Source organism: Triticum urartu, chromosome 3, assembly GCF_003073215.2.
Source record: "Triticum urartu cultivar G1812 chromosome 3, Tu2.1, whole genome shotgun sequence".
NCBI lineage: Eukaryota > Viridiplantae > Streptophyta > Magnoliopsida > Poales > Poaceae > Triticum > Triticum urartu.
The window spans coordinates 130,772,239-130,795,296 of record NC_053024.1 but is presented as its reverse complement, the minus strand read 5'-3'; the positions used below and the strand labels follow the sequence as shown (position 1 = coordinate 130,795,296).

The window sequence follows — 23,058 nt, the reverse complement described above, 5'->3', positions numbered from 1 at the left end:
TACTAAATGATAATATGGGAGCCGTTGCTGTGGTCTGCAGAGACATCAATGGAGTATTTTTGGGTGCATCGGCAATCACTTTCAAACATATACATAACCCTGTTACACTTGAAGTTTTAGCAATACGTGAGTCACTTTCACTTGCGGAGGATCTGTATGTAATACAAGTGGCTTCTGATTGCAAAAAGGTGGTGGATGATATCAAGCAGGGATCGTTGGCCGGACATGCTGCAATCATACATGAAATCATAGATCGCTCTTGTTCTTTTACTGCTTGTAACATTGTTCACGAGTATAGGAGCTCGAATTTCGAGGCTCACAATCTCGCTAGGCATGCACTTTCTTTAGGGTTTGGTCGCCATGTTTGATTAGGCCAACCCGGAAACTTAAATTTTATTCCTGTAAATGTTGGGACAGTTTGAATAAAGCCTGGCGAGAATGTCTCAAAAAAAAGGTCTGATGATCTCCGCAGTTTGGGCCTTCCTTTCCTTTTGTTGGAAGCGGCCCTTCACTACCAACAACAGCTTACTTTCTCAAAACAAACAAACAACGAGCCCTAAAGAAAACGAAATCACTAGTTAAGAGTTACCCCTTGCAAAGGTCACCCCCACCTTCTAGGCTGACAAGTGACGCACTGCATGTGCACCATCAATCGTAACCTGAGAGGATTTTTTTTGTAATTTTGTTTATTTAAAACATTTGATCTCTTGAACCATGGTCCAAATCCCGAACCGTTTTCACCGTTGGATTTATCGGGTCAAGAATTCGAAACTAGAACACATGTTAGTAGGTTTCGATGAACTTTTCCATGAAAAGGCTAAATATCAAAGAAAAAAACTAAAATAAATGAATATAAAAGAAGAAGGCCGAATAAAATCCTAAGCCCGAAAGCACGGTAGCGGGTTTCACTTTTTTCCCTTTCCAAAAAACACAATTGTGCTTCTCTTGGAAGCATACATTTTTCACTTGGCACACTTCTCACGGAAGCAAGCATTTGCTTCCACAAGAAGCAAACATGTGCTTCTTGTGAAAGCACATACTTTTTCCTTAGAAGTACACTTTTTACGGAAGCAAGTCTATGCTTCCACAAGAAGCAAATTTGTGCTACTCGTGAAATCACTTTTTTTTTTCTTAAATTGTGCTTCTCGCAAAAGCAAATTTGTGCTTCCGCGAGAAGCAAATATGTGCTTCTCATGGAAGCGCATATTGTCTTTTCTTTACGAGAAGCAGAGAGCAAATATGTGCTTCTAGTGGAAGCACATATTTTTTTTCTTTTTCAAGAAGCACATTTGTGATTCACAAAAAAAAATCTCCAAAACCAAGGAAAACCAAGAGAAAATCGAAAACGCCCCAAAAAAACCATTGAAATCCCAAAAACGCATACAGAAAATTAAAAACCGAAATCTAGAGGGAGCGTCTAGCACGCACACGTGGTGGTGATACGTGTGATACGTCTCCATCATATCTACTTTTTGGAACACTTTTGCTCTTGTTTTCCCCCATAATTTCCATGATTTGAGTGAAAGTAACCCGAGTTGACGTTGTTTTCAACAGAACTACCTTGGTGATTTATTTGTGCAAAATAAAAATTCTAGGAATTTAATGAAAATTTACGAAGAATTATTTTAGAATAAATGAAAAATCTTGGAACCAAAATCCACCAGAGAAACGCCAGGGGGTGGCCACATGGGTTGGTGGCGCGGCCACCCCCCAGGTCACGCCACCTGGCCATGTGGGCCCCTTGGACATTCTCTGACTTAATTCCAGCGCTATATATTCACTTCCTTCAAGGAAAAAAATGAGATAGAAAGTTTCATCGTGTTTTATAATATGGAGTCGTCGTCACCTCCCGTTCTTCGTCGGGAGCCCTAATCTAGAGTTTTTTCGTAGCTCCAGAGAGAGGGAGTTATCGTCGTCGTCATCGCCAACCCTTCTCCATCAACAATTCCATGATGCTCGCAATCATATGTGAGTAATTCCCTTGTAGGCATACTGGAGGTAGATTGAGATGGATGATATTTCATATGTAATCATGTCAATTTGCTAAGGCTTGATCCTTAGTATCTACTATGTTCTGAGATTGATATTGCTATGACTTTGCTATGCTTAATGCTTGTCACTAGGATCCGAGTGTCGTGATTTCAGATCTGAACATGTTGCTCTTATGCATATATTTACGTTCCTGATTTTACCTGCAAGTTGTATGCACCTGTTATTATTCTGAACCTTAGAACCCCAAGGTGACCATGACTTGGGATATCGATGGGGATGATTTTAACTTCAGGAGTTCATGTATTCACAGTGTGTTAATGCTTTGTTCCGGTTCTCTATTAAAATGAGCGTCTTAATTACTCTTAGTTTCCATTAGGACCCGTTTCCACGGGAGGGTAGGACAAAAAATGTTACGCAAATTCTTACTGCTTCCGCTGAGACGATGACAATGATGTCGATGCCCCCAGCTATCCCCTGGCCTAGGACGAGGCCTATGATTACAAGAATACTAAACCGACGTAGGGTTCTCTTCGGTAAAAGAGTCATTTGCTTGCGCGCCTAGACGGCAGACTTTGCTTGGGAGGCTTCCTACATTGGTCTGAGGCCCGTAGAATCCTCATGGCCCGCTAGCCCAGCGGCCGGCTTGCCTCCCGACGGACCACCCCTACCGGTATAGCACACCGTCATGTAACTTTCCTTGGGAGGTGCATGTTTTCCCTTTGTAATTCTCTTGTTAGTTGCAGTACAAGCAAGAAAACTTTATGTTTCAGTTTACAACAGCTTTGTCATAGCCAGTTGAAAGGACCTACAGTATGTTGGGTCACCATGACTTGCGTGTAATTTCATGGGCCAGAAATTTCCTGATTGTCAGATGTAGCTCCAAGTGTCTAGATTCTCTCGTAGGCTGCACTTGAGCAAGCAACTCAGAGAAGCCAAAAAATTGGGCCTTCATAGGTCCAATTTTGCCACAAAAGACTCCTAGTCCACCTTGTGATTTTGCTTTGCAAACTTTGGTTCATGCAATGAGAGATGGTCCTTTATCCCCCCTGGCATGCTTTCTTCATAAACAACCGGTGATGAATTTATTAATCTGATCAATGGCATCTGCTGGAGCACATGTAGAATGCTGGCATGGAAGAGAAAACTAACTAAAGTAGCTGCAAGTTTGCCCCCACAGGATACAAGTGTGGAGCAACCAGTGAGTCTTCTCTCATTTCTTTGCACCAAAGGCATGAAATCTGCCATTTTGTCACTAACACGGCGAGCTTAATAGAGGAACACACATAGTAAAATCTACTAACTCTCTATCACATCCTTTTGTATGCATTACAAATACAGAGCTAAACTAAACTGCCTCACAAGAGTATCATCAACATCATTATGTCATATGTAACAACCCCCTTATATCACAACATACTATCACCTTAACACCGAGAAAACGGCTCACACATCAACCCATTTTCACTACCGACTCCAGCTTATTTCCCACACGATCATCTGGAGCAACCTGTCGAAGCAGGTTCTGCACATCATCGACCCAGTTCTGCTTACTCGTGCCGTCCTGACACTCGAATTCCACGATCCCTTGCGCCGTGCTCAGGCCGAAGCAGCATTTCTCATCCATGAAGGCCTTTCCCGGCTCGATCACCCACGTCGGAAGCTCACTGTATACGCCGTAAACCACGCCTGCAGACGATAATTACAGGCGGAACGCTCAGTGTTAAAATCTCACAAACTACGCTGACAGAGGCAGAAATGGTAGCATATGATGTTTGTTTCGGGTGCTGCTGAACTTACTCTTGTTGTTCTTGGACAGTGCACCTCCAATGTGCTTGCTTTTCAGCTTCAGCATGCCTATTATCATTTGGCTATGCCGTCAGTAATTGAACACACATTTTATTTTATTTTTGGTAGGACAAATGGACAATAATTTGATATTGTCCAGTCAGAGTTTTTTTCTACCTGAGACCTCCTGTTGATGTAGACAGATACTTTTGTCCTGTGTAAATCCCCTGCACCAGGAAAAATAAATTCAGATTGTGCACCTTAATTGTATTGTTTGGTGTTAATTTTACACGTTACTAGTAGATTATAAGATTTTAATTCATCTCTTCCGAATTATGTATATGTAAAATGTTGGCACATGACTGAATGTTCTGAATATTACTCGGCTGTGTTGTCTGAATGTCTGTACCTTTTCTTGTGCGTTTCAGCAGCTCACCCTCCTTGCACCAGACATCAGGGCTCCACGAATGGCCCTTCTCGTAAGGAAGAACGCTCGCGTTGCTCCTCGCCGCCTCCCGCTGGACCCTCTGCTTCATCGTCGCAGCTCCTCGCAGCGCTGACACGAATTCCACACGAACTCAGCTTTGATTCTTGCACGAGATAACATACGGAAACGGGAGTGCACATTGTGATGGCAATGGCGGCACGGCCGTTCGCCGCGTCGAACCCTTACCGGTTGCCGCTGCGGCTGTGAGCGTCGTCAGATCGCCGGCGCTCCTTACGCCGACCGCGGACTGGACGGCGGAGGCCACCTGCTCGTGTGTCGCCCCGGCAAGCCTTGCCGCCTCCACGCAGTGCGAGGCCAGCAGCTCCGTGGCCGGCGCCATGGCGGCGGCCATCTTGGAGGCCTGGGTGTCGGAGCTGGTGGACGCCGCCGCAACGGCGGCCACCGCGGCCGCGACGCGGACCACGGACACCATGGCGTGCACGTGGGCCCTGTCGGCGCGCAGCTTCTCGTTGCTGCTCTGCCTGGACCGGCTCGCGTCCTTGTGCTGGAACCATTTGCCGATGGACTGGTGGTGGCCGATGCCGCTGATGGAACTCCGCCTTGCTTCCGTCTGCTCGAAAATGGGCAGACAACAGACGGAAACATTCAGAAAGGAGAGAGCAAAGAAAGGATGGGAGTGAGTGGGCAGTGGACTGCTCGCTGACGTGGTGTCGATAGCTCGGGACGATGGCCGTGGCGGCGAGCACGGCGGAGGCCTCCGGTATGCCCATCTCCTGCAGCGGCAGCCTGTTGAGGCAGCTCTTCTTGCCTCCGACGAGGATCTTGGATATCTCCGACGCGGACACGCTCCAGGACCTCGACAGGTACTCCATGGGCTCGAGCGGCGTCTGCGGCGGCGGTATCGCCGCCGCCGCCGCATCCTCCTCCTCCTCGACCACATCGATGCCGACGATGCCGGCGTTCCCGCTAATTAACACGAAGGGATAGATGTATGCGACGGCTGCGCTTGGAGGCCGGTCAAGGTGCGAGGAGGAGCTTGACGACAGGAGACCCGTCACCCGGTAAGCTGGACGCCGGTCGGTCTGCTTCATCGGTCTTGGGTTGCATGTATCCATCCATATTGCTTGTTTGAATTCTACTCATGCTTGTGCGTCTCTGGCTCTCTGTGTCTGTTTCTTTTTTCAATTTTCAGGTGCGGTGGGGCTTGATGCGTGGCCTATGTCTCCGTTTCCACGTACATCTGTAGGGTACGTGAGGGCGATCGATCGATCTCCTTTGTTTCGATCTTCAAACTCGGTGGAACGGTCAAGCCGCTTGATCGACCGCCAAGGCGCCAAGGCAGGAGCAGCAGCATTAGTTTTTTCGAGCAGTATAAAGCTCCCCAGGTGCTGGTGGGACTGGGCAGTGCAGAAATAAAAACAATACTCGTACGCACCATACGTGCTGTGCTGCTACGTGTCGTGCCGTGAGGTGGTCGCCCCTGCCACCGTCGCAGGAGATGCGAGATGTTTGTCCCGTCCCTGAGCATGTCGAGCATGTCGAGCGTGCGCGCGCGAGGTGACGAGTGGCGCGCCCAATGATCAGGGCCACCGCCACCCCCACCGGAGTGGAATCTCGTCCCACGCGCGCCTGCGTTATCGCCATCATCGGTCGATGGCCATGCCCTCTTCTACCCTCCACTAACAACGTGCCCAAAGCCCGGCCGGCCCCATGATTGGGCAGCACTTGCCTGCTGACCCAAATCATCGTGTTGCCTGCTTGATTAACAAGAGTCTGAGACTGAGCAGGGAATCGGTCGCCGTAACCTGTTCGCAACGGCATCGACCGTGGTTTGTTTTTTCGACGTTTGGGTTTGTTTGGTCAGTTTAGGGAACACCCATGATGCAACTTTTCCCGCCAAAACAAGTGTGCTACCACATGTGTGAGAGGTATGCTAGTGTTGTATGGTACTATTACTAGTTAGTAGCTGATGAGCGTCTCGTCCCTTGGAAGCGACGGATCGGTCATGTCCCAACAAAACACTGTGTACAGTAGTACAGTATGTACGTATCAACTAGTAGGAGTTTCAAGGAACGGCACGCGTTTCCTCGTCATGCGAGTATGAATGTATGATCAGCATCAGTCGGCCGGGATTTTTAACCGGCCAAGGGAGCTACGGCAGGCGATGATGGTGTTTGCCTCGTGCCTATTTCATGATTGAGTGTGGCAACGAAGGCCTTCATGATGGATACAGATAGATACAGGAGGGTGGGACGGCCAGAATCGCTCGCTGGCTGCCTCTTTTCACTCGGCCGCACTTTTGCCATCACCAAAGGAGCAGATAGATAAAGAGCACCGGCGCCTGCGACGGGAGAGGGCCTCACCTCCCTCCCTCGTCCATCGGAGGCGTGGGAAAAGTGGGCAGAGACCACCAGCGCGTCTCCTCAGCCGTTGCGCACGCCGGGAATCCGTCGCGGGCGCTGCACCAGCCCACACCAAACCCAGGCTTCCATTTCGGCTGTAGAAAACCATATCATCACCATCTTAACAACAGAAATGGTACTCCTACTAGTAGAAAACAAGGCACCAAAATGTCAAGTGTGGTTGACATCTTCACACGGAGAAGAGCTACCCTGGTAAAGCCGTGAAAAGTCTGCGAAATTTCTTGCAACAGACATTGGACATCCGCAAAAGTCACAGCGCATTCAACCAAGCCAACACTCTTCCTCAGCAGCAGGCGTAGAAAGCAGAGCGGCAACAGACACACACCAGCAAAAAAAGAGAAAGGATCAGTCGAGGTAGAGCTTGACGTGGATGCCGTTGTCGATGAGCGACTGCACGACGGCCCTGATCTTGCCCTCGAACCGGTCCCGCTCCCGGGGCGTGTAGGTGCACGCGTACACGTCCGCCTCCTTGGCCCGCTCCGCCAGGAACCACCCCACTGACAGGCACGCCGGCACGTCCGACCGCGACGTCAGCGCCGCCTTCACGTCCTTGGAGTTGGTGCCCGCAACCGCCACCTGCCGGCACGTCGACCGGTGGGTCAGCGACGCCGACACAAACCGCTTCGAGATGAACACATCCAGGGTGAAGGGCTCCATGTGCGCGATCGTCCGCTGCTTGAACGAGATGTGCTTGTGCGGGTTCTTGGACCGCTTCTCCTTCTTGTACGTGTAGGGCTTGCTGTTGTCCTCGTCCATGAAGTCCTCCACGCCAAAGAAGCTCCTCGCCGACCTCAACACCTGAATCAATGAATGAATCAAGAGGTCAGAGCGGCGACTTCTATCTACTTTAGATTTTTAGTGAGTGGAGCTGAAAGCGAAACATGGATCAACAGACTGAAGCGTCCATTGCACTGAGTTTGAATTTGAATTGAAGGTGGAACATATATCAACAGAATGAAGTGTCTGAAGCAGGGTCAGAATTTGAATAGATTGTGTGTGAGGTTGCATCTCAGGTAAACAAACTTTTGAAGAGCTAAACGCTTGGTCTAAAGAGGTAAGCTAAATGAATTGTTCAACTAATTTCAGGGTTTATAAATGTACAAGACCTATACATGTTTGTAAACTGACTGCATAAGTCCAGCCAAAGAATCCAGAGGCAACTTCAAGACTTGAGCTCTTGCGGCAGCACCAAACTTTTATAAACAGTTGTATACCCGGGTGATTACAACAAGTTATACGAATGAATTCCTTCAATGCACTGCCAAGTGTCTTTACAATGAAATGTAGATGAAAGTGACTGAATTGTCCAGTGTATTCAGTGTAACTAATTGATGAAATGAATTGTGGATGCCGCTGTAATCTAAAAAAAAAAAGGTAATCCGTACACTGAATCAGGTACAGTTGCAATAGATTGTTAAACTTAAAGCCATTATTTAGCCAGTATATACATAAGACTGACATGCATAGGGTAGTAAGAATGACTGGAAATGCTTTACTAGACCTGTTTGACATAACTTTGAGCCAAGGTTCGAAATTTTGAACGAATCTTTGGTGGGATGTGTCTCAAGTAAGTGAATTTTTCAGCTCATTAATGAACATCTAAATTGTGCTGGAAATATAAATGATTGTAGAAGGACAACAAATGTTTGGCTCATGCAGCCACAGGAAACTTGTAGCCTTCAGACAGTATCACATACTATGCAGGTATGCAGTCACTGCAAGTAGTCTAGATTTCAGACAGGATTACATTAGTTTATTCATAAGCATTACCAAGCTATCTTGTTATTACAAGCATTTCTAAGTTATCACAACAAAAATTCTAGTAGCTAATGCCAACTAATTTTCATCAACATATCCAAGTTGCTAAAATTCAAGCACTATAACAACATAGATGCTTCAAGGGTTGATTATCACCAGATAACAGGCAGAGAATAAAAATGTGTTTTATTACCTGCCCGCTGTGAAATTGACTTGAACAAGCATACATTGCTTCAGCTGGATGCCCTTCCCGTAGGACATGCGCTCCCCTCCTCCATGACTGACTCAAGATGTTCTTCAGCATCTTTATCTCAAGCACCCTCAATGCTCAACAAATACTAAGCATGGATTACTTGTAGCATAAGCTCCAGGTCACTGTGCAAGAAAGGAAGTTATTTTAGAGCTCAAAATTCTTCAGCTAATTTGCTTCACAGTGGCAGTCCTACACAACAAAGCCACACATTTGTAGTTCCTACAAGATGACGACTCATCAGACACCAGGGGCAGATCTTAAGTGGGGATACTAGTGCTCTGAATCAAATTGGGACAAATTTGAAGCAATATTTGAGATAAACTGCAACAATTACTTGGGTGAGTACTACTCAGGATGTAATGTGGCAATGGGGCAATAGCCGCGTCAGCCGCATGGCAGTTATGTGGGTTTTGCGCCAGCCACTTAGGGCCAGTTCTTTCTGCCTCATAATTCTGGAGAATTATAATTCTAGGAAACTGCCTACAGAATTGTCTGCCCACAGAATTGCCTGTCCAGTTCTTTTCTGTTATTCTAGCCTGTGATTGTTGTATGAGTTGTCTGTTGAAATGTCTGCAATGCCCCTAGATTGAAGTGAGTGATGAATTGGTAATGCCTAGTTATTTCGGTCAGTTTCATGTCTAATATGAACACGAAAACGAGCTGCAAATCTCATAAAATATATAATATTACAATAGTTTCCCCCGGAGTGCTCATTAAACTTAGTAAACAAATTAGCTTGCCCTACATCGGACAAAGTGGTGTTTCCTATGGCGCGGTGGTTTGCTCGCACCTCCTCTACGCACACATCCATATATATGGAATGAGCCGCAGCATCCCAAATTGCTTTCTGCTTCCCTTTATCCATCTACAACATTCACATGTCAATGTTTTAATCTATAGAAATACATTCCTTACAGATTGTCCATACAATTTTTTTGCTAAATGTTGCATATTCAAACCAGTAAATACAATTTAACTAACAAGTTAACATACAATTATTTTACTGCATCCCAAATAGGTGGTGGCTGGGCAGAGGGGCATATTCGAATACACTTTAACTAACAAGTTAACATACAATTTAACTAACCAGTAAACCTATTCCAATTTTTTTACTGCATCCATCAATCCATATTCGAGGGAGACAGAAGGGAACTCACCAGCAGCAGGCGCGGTGGTGGCTGGCCGCAGAGGAGACGGGGCAGCTGGGCGCGGTGGTGGCGGCCTGCTTCCGGGCGGAGGGAAAGGAGGGCCGGCCAGGGAGGATTCGAGCAGGAGGGCGGCCGGGGAAGGACTTGGGGAGGGGCGGCCGGGCGAGGAGGAGACGATGAGGAGGGCAGCCGGGTCAGGGCGGTGTCCTGCTTCCGTGGTGAGCAGCAGCGGCGGCCGGCGGCGGGGAGCAGCCTGGCGGCGCCAACCCTAGCAGAACGAAGGTTGGGGACGAAAGGAGTTTGCGGGCACAGGAGGAAGGAGTTGCGCTCGGGTCTGTTGGGTCGGGGAGTGGCATTTTGGCCATAATTTCAGTGCCCAATAGGGGTACTTGTTTAAAACGAACAGTTTTATTTTGTGGGATTGCCCAGAATTGCCAAAAATTGGTCATTCTAGATTGCACTTGCAATTGTGAGCTGATTGTGGACAAGCTCACCAATTGCATGGAGTACTCTATGGAAATACCGGCTAACAACTTCCCCGGATCTACCAAAATTCCCTCCAATTACCCTATTCCTGACATTATGACCAACGGTGTGCAAAAACATTGCTACTTGTTGCTCAATAGACATATGGACCGTGTCTTTTAGCAAATTGCGATCTCTAAAGAGTTGACAAAACCGAAAGAATGGTGCCCTCCGAAGCCTGAGCATGTTCACACTAATTGTATCATTTTTCCATACTTTGTTATCAAAGTACTCTCTTCTCATCCTATCTCTCTCATCAATTGGGGCATATGTAATTGCTTCTCTCCTTTTTTCTTTTTCTAGATTGAACAACCAAAGCTATCATATTGGTAAACCATTGTGCCATTGCCGCACAAATTAACGTCTTTGTCTTTTTGTCCATCTACAATATAATAGTACAAATGATATAACTTCAATAGGAACAAGTCAACATGCACATTCTCTGTCAAGCAGTAAATAGGAGAAGAGTTACCTCAGATTTTGGGGAGAAATCAACAATAGGAAGATGTAGTAGTCCCTGACTTCCCTGTCGCCTTTGACCTGAGCTGCTGCAGCACAAAAAAAACAACAAAAAAAGATTAGCATGTTGGATAGAAAATCAATGGAGAAATCACGTATTAGTACATATGGTCCGTGCAGCACGCGACATCCACTGGGCTCCGGCGGCCGCGCGCGGCACTCACCGGTGTTGACCGCCGCCGCCATGTGACCTCTGATGGCAGATGAGGAGCGGAGGAAAGGAAGGAGAGAGTCACGACGCTGCGCACTCACCGTCGTCGCCGGGCTTCGATCTGCCGGCGCCGCTGCGCACTCACCGCCGTCGTCGGGCTTCGATCTGTCGCCGCCGCTGGAACGGAGAAAAGAGAGATGGAAAGGGGAAAAGAGATAGGGTTGCCCTTTTGTGGTAGGTGAATGAAACGAGACGGCGCCGAAAAACGTTTCGCGGGCTCTCTTCGGGCCCCCCGCGCGCGCGGGATGCCCACATCCGCGAGATTTTCGCGGACCCGCGGAGCCGAGTTTTGGAGGAATATTCGAAGCATCTGGTCATCCCTATCCCAACTCGTCCGTGAAACAAACGACCGCCATCCACCTAAAAAACGGCTATCCCTGTCCCATAGAGGGATAGCCCAGCATCCAAACGCATCCTACCACTAGCTCGCTCTCCCTGGCTCTGGCCGCGTAGAGTAGAGTACATTGTACATGCGGTTGGTCTCGGTTTCAGATGGCTGGTGGATCATTACGCCGGGGTGTCGTAAGTCGTACACCCGGCTCGTCGTCGGGTTCCCTTGTCGACGGAAGCTAGCTTTTCCCACTGCGCTGCTAGCGCTAGACGCTGGTACAGGGGCCATTGAACGCCCGCATTCATGCCTGTCGCCTGCCTACCTCGTGACATGCTGCATGCATGCGATCGCCGGTAGGTAGCTCAGGTCAATGCCGTGGAGGAGGAGAGAACACGCATACCGGTAGGGGTAGGCCAGCCAGGGAAGGAATCACATATCTCGTAGCCGTAGCCATGAAGGTCGATCCGCTGCCGAGGTTCGTCTAGAACTGTAGCACCGGCAGCAGTTTCTCTGACGGGTCGTCATGCAACAGTTTCTCACGTAAGCACTCCTGTGCTGCGCCCTTGTGCCCTGTTGATCGTCGGGGACTTGGAGTAGTCGCGGCGGCGTTTCTCTGACTTGGAGCTGCAGCGTGCAGCTTCTTCTAGAATTCTACTCTTTTTTCTTCCTTGGAGTAGAATATCACGAGCATGTTAGGAGCAGAGCCACTCGCTCGGAAAGTTTATACAGTAAAAACTTGGGAGAGAGTGGCCAGCGGTACGACTTACTGCGACTTCGGCAGTCACGTAGGGCCGGCGAGAGACATCGCGGAGTCGAAGCCATGTCACGGCATGGCGAGTTCTTGCTCGTGCCATTTACTCCGCCGCAGTGCGCGCGTCAGTGCATTAAGGTGGCCTTTGTTTGGGTTACAGATTGTGATTCCCGGATTCTAGCCTAGTCAAAATCGGATTCACAAACAAAGAGGCAGATTCGTAGGCCAGCTGCCCAGAATCGATTCTGCTAATTGCACTGGACAGCGGGCGGAAGCTGGAATCTGCGATTTTGCTGATTCCGGAGCTGCCACTAACCCCCTTTCAGGCCCCCTTTGTTTGGGCTACAGATTCCTGAGAATCACTTTGCTATGGATTTCTGAGAATCAGCTGTGGCTCTGGATTCCTAAGAATCAGAATCTGGTTGTTTGTTTGCCCTGCTGTTTGTCAGCTTTAGCAGTTGTGGGTGTTGTGAAATGTCAGTAACACCTTCGACTGCTGACTGTGATGTTTATATGCAGATCAAAGCACAAGTTATATGTTTTGACTTGATAAAGTGAAAACTAGCACAAAAACACAATATATAGAATATATTTATGGAAAAATGACATGATGGTATGAATATATCATCCGACACAAACATAGGAAAAGTAACATCCAAAAAAAGAATCAACCCTCGTAGTCTTCCATACGAAATATATCATCCATATATGGACCAACCATCAGTCTTACATACGTGCACATATCATCCAAAATATGTACTAAACATCATAGTCTTACATACGTACACATATCATCCAAAATATGCACCAATCATCATAGTCTCATCAAATAATATGTGAAACTATACTTGATCCGCCATCAATCCATCAGCAATTTACAGAACATTCAGCATGGAATCAAGGCCTATTACTAATCTGAACAATTACTAACCTATTACTAAATCTGAACAATTACATTTTTTGGGACTGAACAATTACCTTTTCTCCTCACAGGAAGGAGATGGGGCAGAGCTGGTGCAGTCAGGGAGGACGTGGAGACGGGGGGCAAGGGGGACCTCCGGCGTGGTGCGTGGGCCGGCGACCTGGCTGGCCAAGGGGCCGGCGACAGGGCGGCTACGGGGCCGGCGACGGGGCGGGGGAGGGTCGGCGACGGGGCGGGGGCGGGCCGGCAACGGGGCGGGGGAGAGACGGGGCCGGCGACGGGGCTTGCGAAGGTGGCGGCGGGCGAACCCTAGAGAGCCATCGACGGGGGCTGTTCGGTGTGGATGAGATGCGAACTGACGAAGGAAGGACTCGTCGATGGAGAAGTTGAGCTGGGGGAGGCGGTGGCATTTCCATTGTAATAACGGGGAGAAGTTGGCCCATATTCAGGAATCTGTAGCCCAAACAAAGGGGGCCTAACGCGGCTCACCAACTCATTCGCTTCCACGCAGTTACTCCTCCCACTTCCCCCCGCCATCCGTCTCCAGTCTCCCTGTCGCTCTCCGTCGCCGACCCGCTCTTCCTCTTCCTCTGCGACTTCGCTGCCGCGGCAGCAGCGGTTTACTACCGCGTGCCACGCCGTATTAAACCGCCGGCGTCGCAGCGCGGCCCAGGGAGTGGGCACGGCCCTGTGCGCGGGATGCTCTTTGCCCCCCGCGCCACGAGATCAATCCGCCCGCCCGGACCCTGCTCATATAATGCTCATGCGTCGCCCTTCTGGACTGTTGCCATGTAGCAGCTAGGTTGGTGGCGCTGGCATGGCGGCAGCCCAACAAGGGAACGTGGAGCAGGCCGTGAACGGAGCGCAAGAACCGGGCAAGGTCGGCGGCGAGGCTCCCGAGGCGGCGTCGGCGCCCAAGGCCGCGGCGGCCGCCACCGCTGCTGCGCCGCATCACCGGCGATCCAAGAGGTCTCTGCCGCGCCTTTGCCGGGTTTTTCTCCGCCTTGGTTTTGCTTGCCGCTCATCTCAAACCTGGTTCTCTTTTTCTGTCTGTGTCCATTGTCCAGTGCTTCTTCGGGCAGGAACCTGGAGACTTGCAAGCATGTCACCATGGAGCAACGCTTCAACCAAGCACAGGTGATGCTTTCATGAGCGGAGATTACTGATCAAGCAAGCACATGTGCAAATTACTGATCGGATTCTGTGAAAATTCCATGGCAGAACCCGCCGGACCCGAGGAAGTCTTCTTGCTCCACGGATGGTTCTTCGGTTCACCGGGCACCGCCGAGGGATCAACGGACGAGCACGGCCACGGCGTCGCCGAACCACCGCGTCTCGCTGGAGAATGACGTGAGTACAAAAAGAACAATTAGCCGCTGTTCTCCTGACGCTATGGTGCACCACGGCTTCTTTTTTGCGTCTGAGTAATTGGTGTTGGCAATTGCTGGATCGTGGCAGGTCTCGCAGCTGCAGCTGCATCTGCATCAGGAGAGGTCCATCCGGATCATGCTTGACCGGGCGATCGGCCGGGCTTCCAGCACTCTGTCTCCTGGTCATCGGCACTTTCCAGCTCAGGTACCGTTCATCTCCTACAGTTTCTACTGCACAATGACAACGACAAAATTCCTCCAAAAAACTGTTTACATTTCCATCCATGATTTTTATTTTACTTCCAATCGTCAGGCTAGTGTAATTTTAGCATTTTGTTGAATAGAAGCAGTGCAATTGTCGGGTGAAGATAGCACACAGGGGAAAGTGTCACCTCACACTCCATGCTGTTCCAAGCACAGTTTTTCAGATATTCGCAGAAAAAAAGTGCAATTTCAGATGGCTGGCACAAAATGAGTACAATTTCAATTGTGCGCTGATGAGTGTGATTCTTGTTGCTATTCCTGCAGACAAAGGAACTGATAGCAGAGATTGAATTGCTCGAAGAGGAAATCGCGAACCGCAAGCAGCACGTCCTCTCACTCTACAGAAGTATATTTGATCAGTGCGTATCTGGGCCATCATCAGGGCAGAGTTCCGGTATTTCATCCCCGGCTCATGCCAAGAGCATAAGTTCAAGGACGAGACGACGACAATCGAGCATAATATCAAGTGCATTTTGCTCATCTAAGAAGCTGCCTCTCCAACCTTTCCATATCATGACATCAGTGTCGGAGTCGGGTAGGACGAAGAACATGCTCAAGACCAAGATCAAGCATGAATCTTTCTCCAGCGAAACGTTGGATGTTCGTCCTGCCTCCCTTGCATCAGATCCAAGGAAGGTAAAACATACAAAAGAAAATATAGTTTCTTTAAATACATACAAAAATTAAATGTAGTGTATTCTACTCTATATTAATTTTTTTATGTATTACTCCCTTTGCTAATATTTACAGTCAGATGTATGGCCTTTTTATACTCGAATGCAAATTCTCTGCATTGTTGTACTTTCAGGAGCATGCCTTTTGTCCCAATTTTGTACGTCTGAACCCGCTGAATTTAAATCAGGAGATGCTGTGATTAATGTAGTACTTTCAAGCAGAAAATGCACATATTGAACTTATTTTAACTGCTGTTTTTCCTTTGTTTTGCCTTTTTTTTCTTTACAAATAGCTGCCTTATTCAGGGAGTAGTTCTTTGGCACGTACTCTGAAAGATCATCTCTACCAATGTCCAAGCAAGATATCTGAAGAAATGGTTAGATGCATGGCCTCCATATACTGTCTTCTGCGCACGGAGTCACCAGAAAAGCCTGAAAAGGTTCGCTCGCCGTTCTTGTCAAGATCATCAACAAGTGTCATTCTTCCTCGGAGGGGTAACGGCGAGGAGACTAATCCATCAAGTAACAAAAGCATTGTCGAAGTATGTTCAATCACAGTCGAAAAGAATCAGACGCCGGATGTCTCCTGTGCAATTACCCACTACAGGTTTGTTGGAAAAATGATGATTATCGTGCTTTATATCCTGGAGAGTAATTTATTTACCGAATAATTGTATAACAAATTTCATGGTGTTGCTTTGAGCTTAGGTTGCTTGTGGAGCAGCTTGAAAGGGTTGATCTGAGTATATCAGAAACCAGTATCAAACTGGCCTTTTGGATCAACGTGTACAATTCTCTTGTCATGCATGTAATTGCCGAAAACTCTACACTGGTTTCTCTGTTTTCTTATTCTTTAAAATTTTGTAATTTTGCCAGTGTGTCATCCCACGTGTGATTCGCTTTGCAGGCATATCTAGCATATGGAATTCCAAACAGCTCTCTGAAAAGAATGGCTCTATTTCACAAGGTGAAAAGGATATTTTAGTTACAGTTGTCCCTGGAGTGCTGGAGTTCATAATGACGTGGCTAACAAATAACTCACATATTGCAGGCTGCCTACAATGTTGGTGGATATGCCGTGACAGCCAACTCCATTGAACACTCCTTGCTGTGCTGCAGATCCCCGCGGATTGGTCGTGTCCGTATGATTTGTGATCTCATGCCAAATCCTGAATTTAGATTCAGATAGTTCATGTGAAGCTGACAGCTTCAAATAAAATTCAAGACCCTAAAATTCAGTTTGGTAAACTATTCATCAAATTCACTGAAACAAACGGAACAACATGAATAACACGCTAGTAATCAAATTAGCACACTGAGGGCTGCCAACTTGTGTAAGTACGTACGACCTTCTATCTCATGCCTAAGTTTTGAGTATAAATTCAGATAATTCATGTAACATCGACGGCTTCAGATAAAACATCAAAAATCATTTTTTAAATTCTACATTTAGGATACTTTCTAGGAAGCGGGCTGTTTATGCTTGAAGAACTCAATACTTGTGAACCAAGGCCCTAAATTCAGCTTGGTCAACTGTTCATGAATTCAGAAAAAACTAACCAAGAACACTCTAGGAGTGTCAAATTAGCACAGGGAGGGAAACCTGATTTCTGGAGAAGTGAGGTCTGATCCAATTTTACCCGCAGTGGTTTGAATCGATACTGTCGACGGCGATGCGGAAGAGATGCGCCGACGAGAAGCAGCTGGTCCAGCTCAAGTTCGGCCTGCCGGACTGCCAGCCCCAGGCCCTGTTCGCGCTGTGCACCGGTGCCTCCTCCGACCCCACGGTACGTACGTACACCCTGACGCCGACACCGTACTTGATCGATCTCCTCGAGGCCTGAGCTGAGCTCCGGCGTCGCGTTGCGCTGCAGCTCAAGGTGTACACGGCGAAGAACGTGACGGAGGAGCTGGAGCGGGCGAAGCGGGAGTTCCTGCAGGCCGGCGTGGTGGTGCGCAAGTCGAGGAAGGTGTTCCTGCCGCGCCTCGTGGAGCGGTACGCCAAGGAGGCCGGCCTCCCCGCCGGCGACGGCGTCCTCGCGTGGACGCGCGACAACTTGGACGGCCGGGCCGCGCAGGAGGCCATCCAGCGGTGCGCCGCCGCCGCAGCAGGAGCCGGCGGCCGGCGCAGGGCGTCGCAGGCCTTCGAGTGGCTCCCGTACAACGCCAGGTTCCGCTACGCCTTCGCCAGGAGCATGGTCGACAAGCAAGCCGCCGCGAGAACCGGATCCTGAATGTCACCGTGCTACAGTGTTAGGATAGTGTAAAATCAAGAAGGAAAGTTAGGGATTGTTAGTAGATAATTAATAGATTGTTTAGTGTTGGTATTTACTGTAGATATAAATACTTTAAATTTAATTTTATTTCATCATCAATTTGTTTGCATATAATTACTATAAATGTATACGGTAGATCATCAAATTGCAAATTAATTTAAATTATTTTAGACATAATTATATGAATAGAAAAAAGAAAAGTTAGAGTATTGTAGCTTCTCTAACATCCCTTCTTAATGTTAGAGGATCTGGTTCCGCCGCCGCGGTGCTGGCCTAGATTGTCCTCGCCTTCGTAGCTGCTGGCTGCAGCTGCCGAGTACTAAGTACAGTATATATATATGGTTTTGGGATTGAGATGATGATGTGAAACTCAAACTAGCAATCAAAGCATGGATGAAGTTTACTGGGTCTCATCTGTAACTCAAACTGAAGATTTTGTGCTGCGTACGTTGCAGCGTTTTTGTTCTTTCTCCTCCTCTTTTTTCTGTTGAAAGAAAACGCGCCGTGCATCGCGCCCCACTACTGACCGCGTCATCCTACGATCGAGTTTGTGCAGGACTTTATTTGGCTGCGTGCCGTGGCAGGGTTGAACACGACCGAGGGCCTTTGTCAGGATGTTCGCCCTCCGCTCGCCTGTTTTGATGAAACACGGCCACCGTGCCTTTCTCAACACAGCTGTGGATGAAGTGGCAGCGCTTGTTGATGTGTTTGCTGCGATCATGGAGCACTAGTTCTTGGAGAGCGAGATGGTAAACTTGTTTTTCTTAACACAGTACAGACGCAAGCGTTCACATAAACACGCATACACTCATCCCTATGAACGCACACACGTATATCCTACCCTTATGAGCACCTCCGAGAAACTGAGCCGGCATATCATCTTGAGATTTTACGAAGTCATCGTAGGTATCTCGTAGTCGACGGGAACGTCCCCTCCCACTAAACGTGCATCGCCGAAAATCCTGAAATAAATCCAGAATAAATGTGGACTTGTTGTCAATGAAGCGTGTCATCGGGGAGGCGTCTCGATTCAGCAAATCATCGAGAGACGAGCCAACCAGATACCCTGGCACACCGTTGTGGCCGCCGCGGTATACTACACCTCACAACATCTAAGGTAATTTCCTCCCTAGGATATTTAGCTACCCACTCATCATAAGAGGGGCCATTAACTTTTTCTTCATCATCAAATTCAACATCTTCATCACTTGAATCATAAAGTTTACTATGTCTAACCAATCATACTTAGCATTCAAAGAGTATTCAACAATAAAAATATTACCAACAATTTTTTTCTTGATGTCTGACTTCGTCAAAGTGTGCAGCAGTGGAACGTATGTACGATCGGGAATTTGAATTCATATTCCTTTAGAAACCACTAATACGCTTAATAAACTTAATTCCATGGCCAATGTCTTTCTAGGTTTCTGTTGTGCCATATGTAGTATCAATGCGCCTCACAATATGTCTCTGTTTTTTATTCAGTTGAAGATAAGCTACGACATGTATATAAGAAATGTTAGTAAGATAGTAAGGTGGAACTTCAGGCGAAGGAGTAAAGAACGTACAAGTACAAGTACTCCCTCCGGTTCTTTTTACTCTGCATATTAGGTTTGTCTGAAGTAAAACTCTTCAAAGTTTGACCAAGTCTATATAAAAATTATTAACATTCACATAACAACACGAAAATCATTAGATCCATCTTGGAATATATTTTCGTATTATATTTATTAGATATTATAGATGTTAATAATTTCTAATATAAATTTGGTCAAACTTAGCAAAGTTTGGCTTCAGACAAATATAAAACGCGGAGTAAAAAGAACCGAAGGAAGTAGTAACTAATGATAATACTATAAAAATGTCAAAGTACAACAGAAGGGAATTTGGATAGTACGATGTACTAGTAAAGAACGTTGTATCAGTACAAGTAGTAACTAATGATTTTTTTTCATAAAGGAGTAGTAACTAATGATGATATTATAAAAAATGTGGAGGTACAAGAGAAGGGAATTTGGATAAAACTATGTAGTAGTAAAGAACGTTGTATTAGTACAAGTAGTAACTAATGATAATGTTATAAAAATGTGGAGGTACGAGAGAAGGGAATTTGGACAAAACTATGGTAGTAAGATACATACATGGATGAATAGCTGGACAGATATGGAGCGATCTGGGTTGGAACGTAAAGTGAGGTGCATCTCTTTATCAACTAAGGTGCGGTGGTACACATATAGAACTGTGTCCAAGAGTTACCAGTGAAATATGTTTTTGCTTGATTACTGGCGACATCCACAACAAAAGTGAACCCTTCTTTTGTCTCAAGCAAAGCTGCAACATATATTGCAATGCCCACGAGTTTAAGGTAATCATTTCTTGCAAAGCAGGGGATGTCAAAATGGAAGTAAATAAAGAAGTGTTCTTACAGAGAACTATGAACTGGATATTCTTACAAAAAGAAAATTGTATGTTGGTGAGATTATTTTCTGTGAAGACTATATTTCGTATGACGATGTGTAGGCTTAATATTGAAATGTAAGAATTGTGATGTTACAAAAACGTGAAAATTACAGATAGGTAGACATGAATATGAAATTGGTATCCAAACAGAATTGATGTATCCTTGCATACTGATCCAACAGTATGCAAAATGTCGGTACGAGTTCTAGGTTGGACTAATAGGAAAAATTTTGAAAACATGATGAAATAATCACATGCAATTGAATGAATGTTGGATCTACATCTTGTTTAGTCAATAAAGGAGCACGTAGTTATGGAAAAAGCTATAATGAACTAACAAGCAAATCAGACATCTGATGAACAAGATTGGAATAAGTATTGGAAACTTATCGTTCTTTCTTTACAGTTTGGCGTAAAAAGGAGGGAGAAGCAGTTGTTCTTCGAAACGTTGTCCTCATCGCACAAGCATCTGAAGTCGTAACAAATTGGGCACTAGAATAGTACCAACAGAGAGTTTAGTACAAAAAAAAGTAGTCGAACCTGATTTGGACGAGATTAGGAAGGATCCATAGTGACTTACATCCATTTCATGAACTGCATTTAGGTCCATTGGGATTTTCTTTTGTATCGTGAGTTGCAAGGGGAATGTAGATGACCACCGGTAGTATCTGTAGTCCTTGTTGACGATTATGGTCGTCGACTTCCGACAAGTGGTGGAAGCAATGTCTGGTAGGAGTCTAAAGAGAGTAGATCTACACGACGACAGTTGAAAGGAACAAGACGAGGGAGAAAGAGGAGCGATAGAGAATTTGATGCGTCTGCGGAGTGCACACCACAAAAATAAATGTTAGGTAACTCGGCGACACAACTTGTTAGGTGCGCACAGTAATAAATCATATAAATTTGAGCAACAGAATGTGCACAAGTTCGTACGTTCAAAACTGAAGCTACTGAGTAAGTTTGCTAAAAAGAAAGTCATTCGTAGAACAAGAACCAAAATGTTAGGACTGAAATTGAAATGAAATCATACAAAAAGCTGTTGAAGAACGAAATCGAAATGGTATCTGGTAGGGGCAAATTCATAAGGAAGGCATTGACGTCTTTCAACAAAATAATATTTCACAGTACAAGCATGCAAGTGTTGAAGAATAGAAGGATGAATATTTGACAGAAGAGAAAATCAAATATTGAAAAAAAAGGTGTAGCAATTTTTGATGGGAAGGACGATGGCATGAATTTGCGAGTGCTGGAGAATAGATGGATGAATATTTGAGGGAAAAGAAAATCAAAAGTTGCAAAAAAAAAGTGTAGCAATTTTTCATGGGAGGAACGATGGCATGAATTTGCGAAGGCGCGGGACCGGACGAACTGATGAGTCCACATCATGTAAAGGAAAGTAATTGTAGAGAAGGAAAACAAATATAGAAAGGAGAGGAGGAAACAGTACCGGAACCGAAGAGCGGAACATGACAAGAACGAAAGAAGAATAAGTTGAACAGTGTAGGGAACTCGTTGAACAGTTTGTGTAACAGAACGTGATGTGGCATACGCATAGGTAGAAAAGACATATAAGAATAGCCCACAGAAATATTAATTTAAAATAAGCACGTATAATGTCTCGTATTCAGAGGGTTAAGAATTTTCATCCATTTTCAACCAATTTTGGTGAGAACATATGTTTGGATCACATCGTAGATCAACGACTGCGAACATTTCCGTAGGTGTGTGCCCCTGCGAATTTACGTCTGCTAAAGATGCAAAGCGATACTTTTGTTCATATTTTACACCATATCCATATGGAAGTAGCCTGACAATTCCTATGAAAGAGATGAGTGGAATCAGATTCTCCTCCTTCTATCCCTAGAACTAAACGCAGGAACAGAACCAACCCATGCCATTTTCTATCTTCAACCAAACACAAGAACGGAACCGACCGATTCCTCGGAAATGGAACCATGACATTCCATGAATTTTGGTCCTCAAACCAAATACACCCTTAAGGCATATTTTACGGGTTTGAAGCTACAGGGTGTGCTGCAAGATTTATTTAGAAAGTCAGGGGAACTGGGCCTCACGGTGTAATTTGGGGGGGGGGGGGTTGATCTGGAAGTAGATGTTCGCACATGAACACGTCACTGTGTATTCTCAATGCCGGGGATGATGCACTGCAGCTCACGTTGAAGGAGACCTAACGAGAAGCACGGTATGCAAGCAATCCAACGGGCGCTTTTGTAGACCCGAAACCTCACACGCCCAAGAGAGGCCCAGTCAGGGCGCACGGCGGATATAGGCTGCCCTAGGTCGACCTGATCGCCCCTAGGACCTCGAGGTTCACCGTCTGCAACAAGATGAACGAATGAAGAACGAGGAAGAAGAAGAATAAGGGAGAAGGTAAAAGGTAAAAAAGGCATAGATCGATTTGTCGATTGTGTGTTGCTCAATCGGTCGTCACCTCTCATCTATTTATGAGGCGGATGGACTTCCCGTACAAGGAAATGACTGAAAATTTCATCCAAAACATAAAAAACCCTAATCTAACTCGGACAGGAATCTTTGGCAATTTTTCGGATCCATTCTGAGCCTCCGAGTGGTTTGGTCCGGTCTCACCGAGTGAACATGGCCAACCTTAAGAGTAACTCTAGCAGACCCCGCAAAAGCCCCCGACCCGCAAAATAACCGCCAAAATGCGGGTGGGGGCTGGAAAGCCTGCCCGACCAGACCCCGCATCCCGCCCCGGCCCGCAAAAAAATTTAGGAGGCGCGGCAAATTTCCGGCCCCAACCCGGGAAAACGCGGGTTTCCCCCTCGCGGCTGCGGTGCCCTGCATCATAGAGAAGCAGTTGGCGGGAGGGACATTTCAGCCCGCGCTCTTTTCCCCCTTCCTTCCGCCGCCGCCCGCCCGCCGCCGACGATTCCGGCCATATCTACGGGCGGAATCGCTCCGCGGGG

General features: G+C 46.8%; 3 protein-coding genes across 8 annotated transcripts; 1 reads left to right on the top strand and 2 right to left on the bottom strand.

Annotated features, from left to right (window-relative positions):
• Positions 1-3,185: 3,185 nt before the first annotated feature.
• Positions 3,186-5,353, bottom strand: LOC125548173 (VAN3-binding protein-like). Its single transcript, XM_048711846.1, has 6 exons — positions 4,930-5,353; positions 4,451-4,835; positions 4,187-4,333; positions 3,951-4,004; positions 3,790-3,843; positions 3,186-3,678 (listed from the first exon to the last, which is right to left on the bottom strand). The coding sequence occupies exons 1-6, from the start codon at positions 5,338-5,340 to the stop codon at positions 3,443-3,445; spliced, it is 1,287 nt and encodes a 428-aa protein (XP_048567803.1). The 5' UTR covers positions 5,341-5,353; the 3' UTR covers positions 3,186-3,442.
• A 1,395-nt stretch (positions 5,354-6,748) lies between these two features.
• LOC125543282 lies at positions 6,749-11,264 on the bottom strand. 3 transcript variants are annotated; one of them, XM_048706582.1, is made up of 4 exons: positions 11,104-11,264; positions 10,805-10,880; positions 8,600-8,781; positions 6,749-7,446 (listed from the first exon to the last, which is right to left on the bottom strand). In XM_048706582.1, exons 3-4 carry the CDS (start codon positions 8,708-8,710, stop codon positions 6,994-6,996), a joined length of 564 nt encoding a protein of 187 aa, XP_048562539.1. In that variant the 5' UTR covers positions 8,711-8,781; positions 10,805-10,880; positions 11,104-11,264; the 3' UTR covers positions 6,749-6,993. The 3 variants fall into 3 exon arrangements, with proteins under 3 accessions (XP_048562539.1, XP_048562541.1, XP_048562540.1); XM_048706584.1 differs by having other exon boundaries at positions 10,805-10,877; positions 11,104-11,258; XM_048706583.1 differs by lacking the exons at positions 10,805-10,880; positions 11,104-11,264 and adding an exon at positions 9,817-10,141.
• Positions 11,265-13,571: 2,307 nt separating this feature from the next.
• LOC125543280 lies at positions 13,572-17,979 on the top strand. 4 transcript variants are annotated; one of them, XM_048706579.1, is made up of 12 exons: positions 13,572-14,035; positions 14,134-14,203; positions 14,288-14,416; positions 14,525-14,641; positions 14,965-15,336; positions 15,668-15,981; positions 16,083-16,182; positions 16,282-16,341; positions 16,426-16,512; positions 17,021-17,161; positions 17,249-17,593; positions 17,916-17,979. In XM_048706579.1, exons 1-12 carry the CDS (start codon positions 13,884-13,886, stop codon positions 17,925-17,927), a joined length of 1,899 nt encoding a protein of 632 aa, XP_048562536.1. In that variant the 5' UTR covers positions 13,572-13,883; the 3' UTR covers positions 17,928-17,979. The 4 variants fall into 4 exon arrangements, with proteins under 4 accessions (XP_048562536.1, XP_048562537.1, XP_048562538.1 ...); XM_048706580.1 differs by having other exon boundaries at positions 17,249-17,584; positions 17,907-17,978; XM_048706581.1 differs by lacking the exon at positions 17,916-17,979 and having other exon boundaries at positions 14,149-14,203; positions 17,249-17,749.
• The last annotated feature ends 5,079 nt before the right edge of the window (positions 17,980-23,058 follow it).

Bases quoted from the DNA above. Each gene is read 5' to 3' on its own strand.
- LOC125543282 (XM_048706582.1), bottom strand. From the start codon at position 8,710: ATGCTGAAGAACATCTTGAGTCAGTCATGGAGGAGGGGAGCGCATGTC. The intron at 7,447-8,599 runs GTAATAAAACAC...TCATTGATTCAG, and splicing joins GTCAATTTCACAGCGGGCAG to GTGTTGAGGTCGGCGAGGAG.
- LOC125548173 (XM_048711846.1), bottom strand. From the start codon at position 5,340: ATGGATACATGCAACCCAAGACCGATGAAGCAGACCGACCGGCGTCCA. The intron at 4,836-4,929 runs GTCAGCGAGCAG...ATTTTCGAGCAG, and splicing joins TCCCGAGCTATCGACACCAC to ACGGAAGCAAGGCGGAGTTC. The intron at 4,334-4,450 runs GTAAGGGTTCGA...AATTCGTGTCAG, and splicing joins CACAGCCGCAGCGGCAACCG to CGCTGCGAGGAGCTGCGACG.
- LOC125543280 (XM_048706578.1), top strand. From the start codon at position 13,884: ATGGCGGCAGCCCAACAAGGGAACGTGGAGCAGGCCGTGAACGGAGCG. The intron at 14,036-14,133 runs GTCTCTGCCGCG...TCCATTGTCCAG, and splicing joins CATCACCGGCGATCCAAGAG to TGCTTCTTCGGGCAGGAACC. The intron at 16,342-16,425 runs GTGAAAAGGATA...CACATATTGCAG, and splicing joins GAATGGCTCTATTTCACAAG to GCTGCCTACAATGTTGGTGG.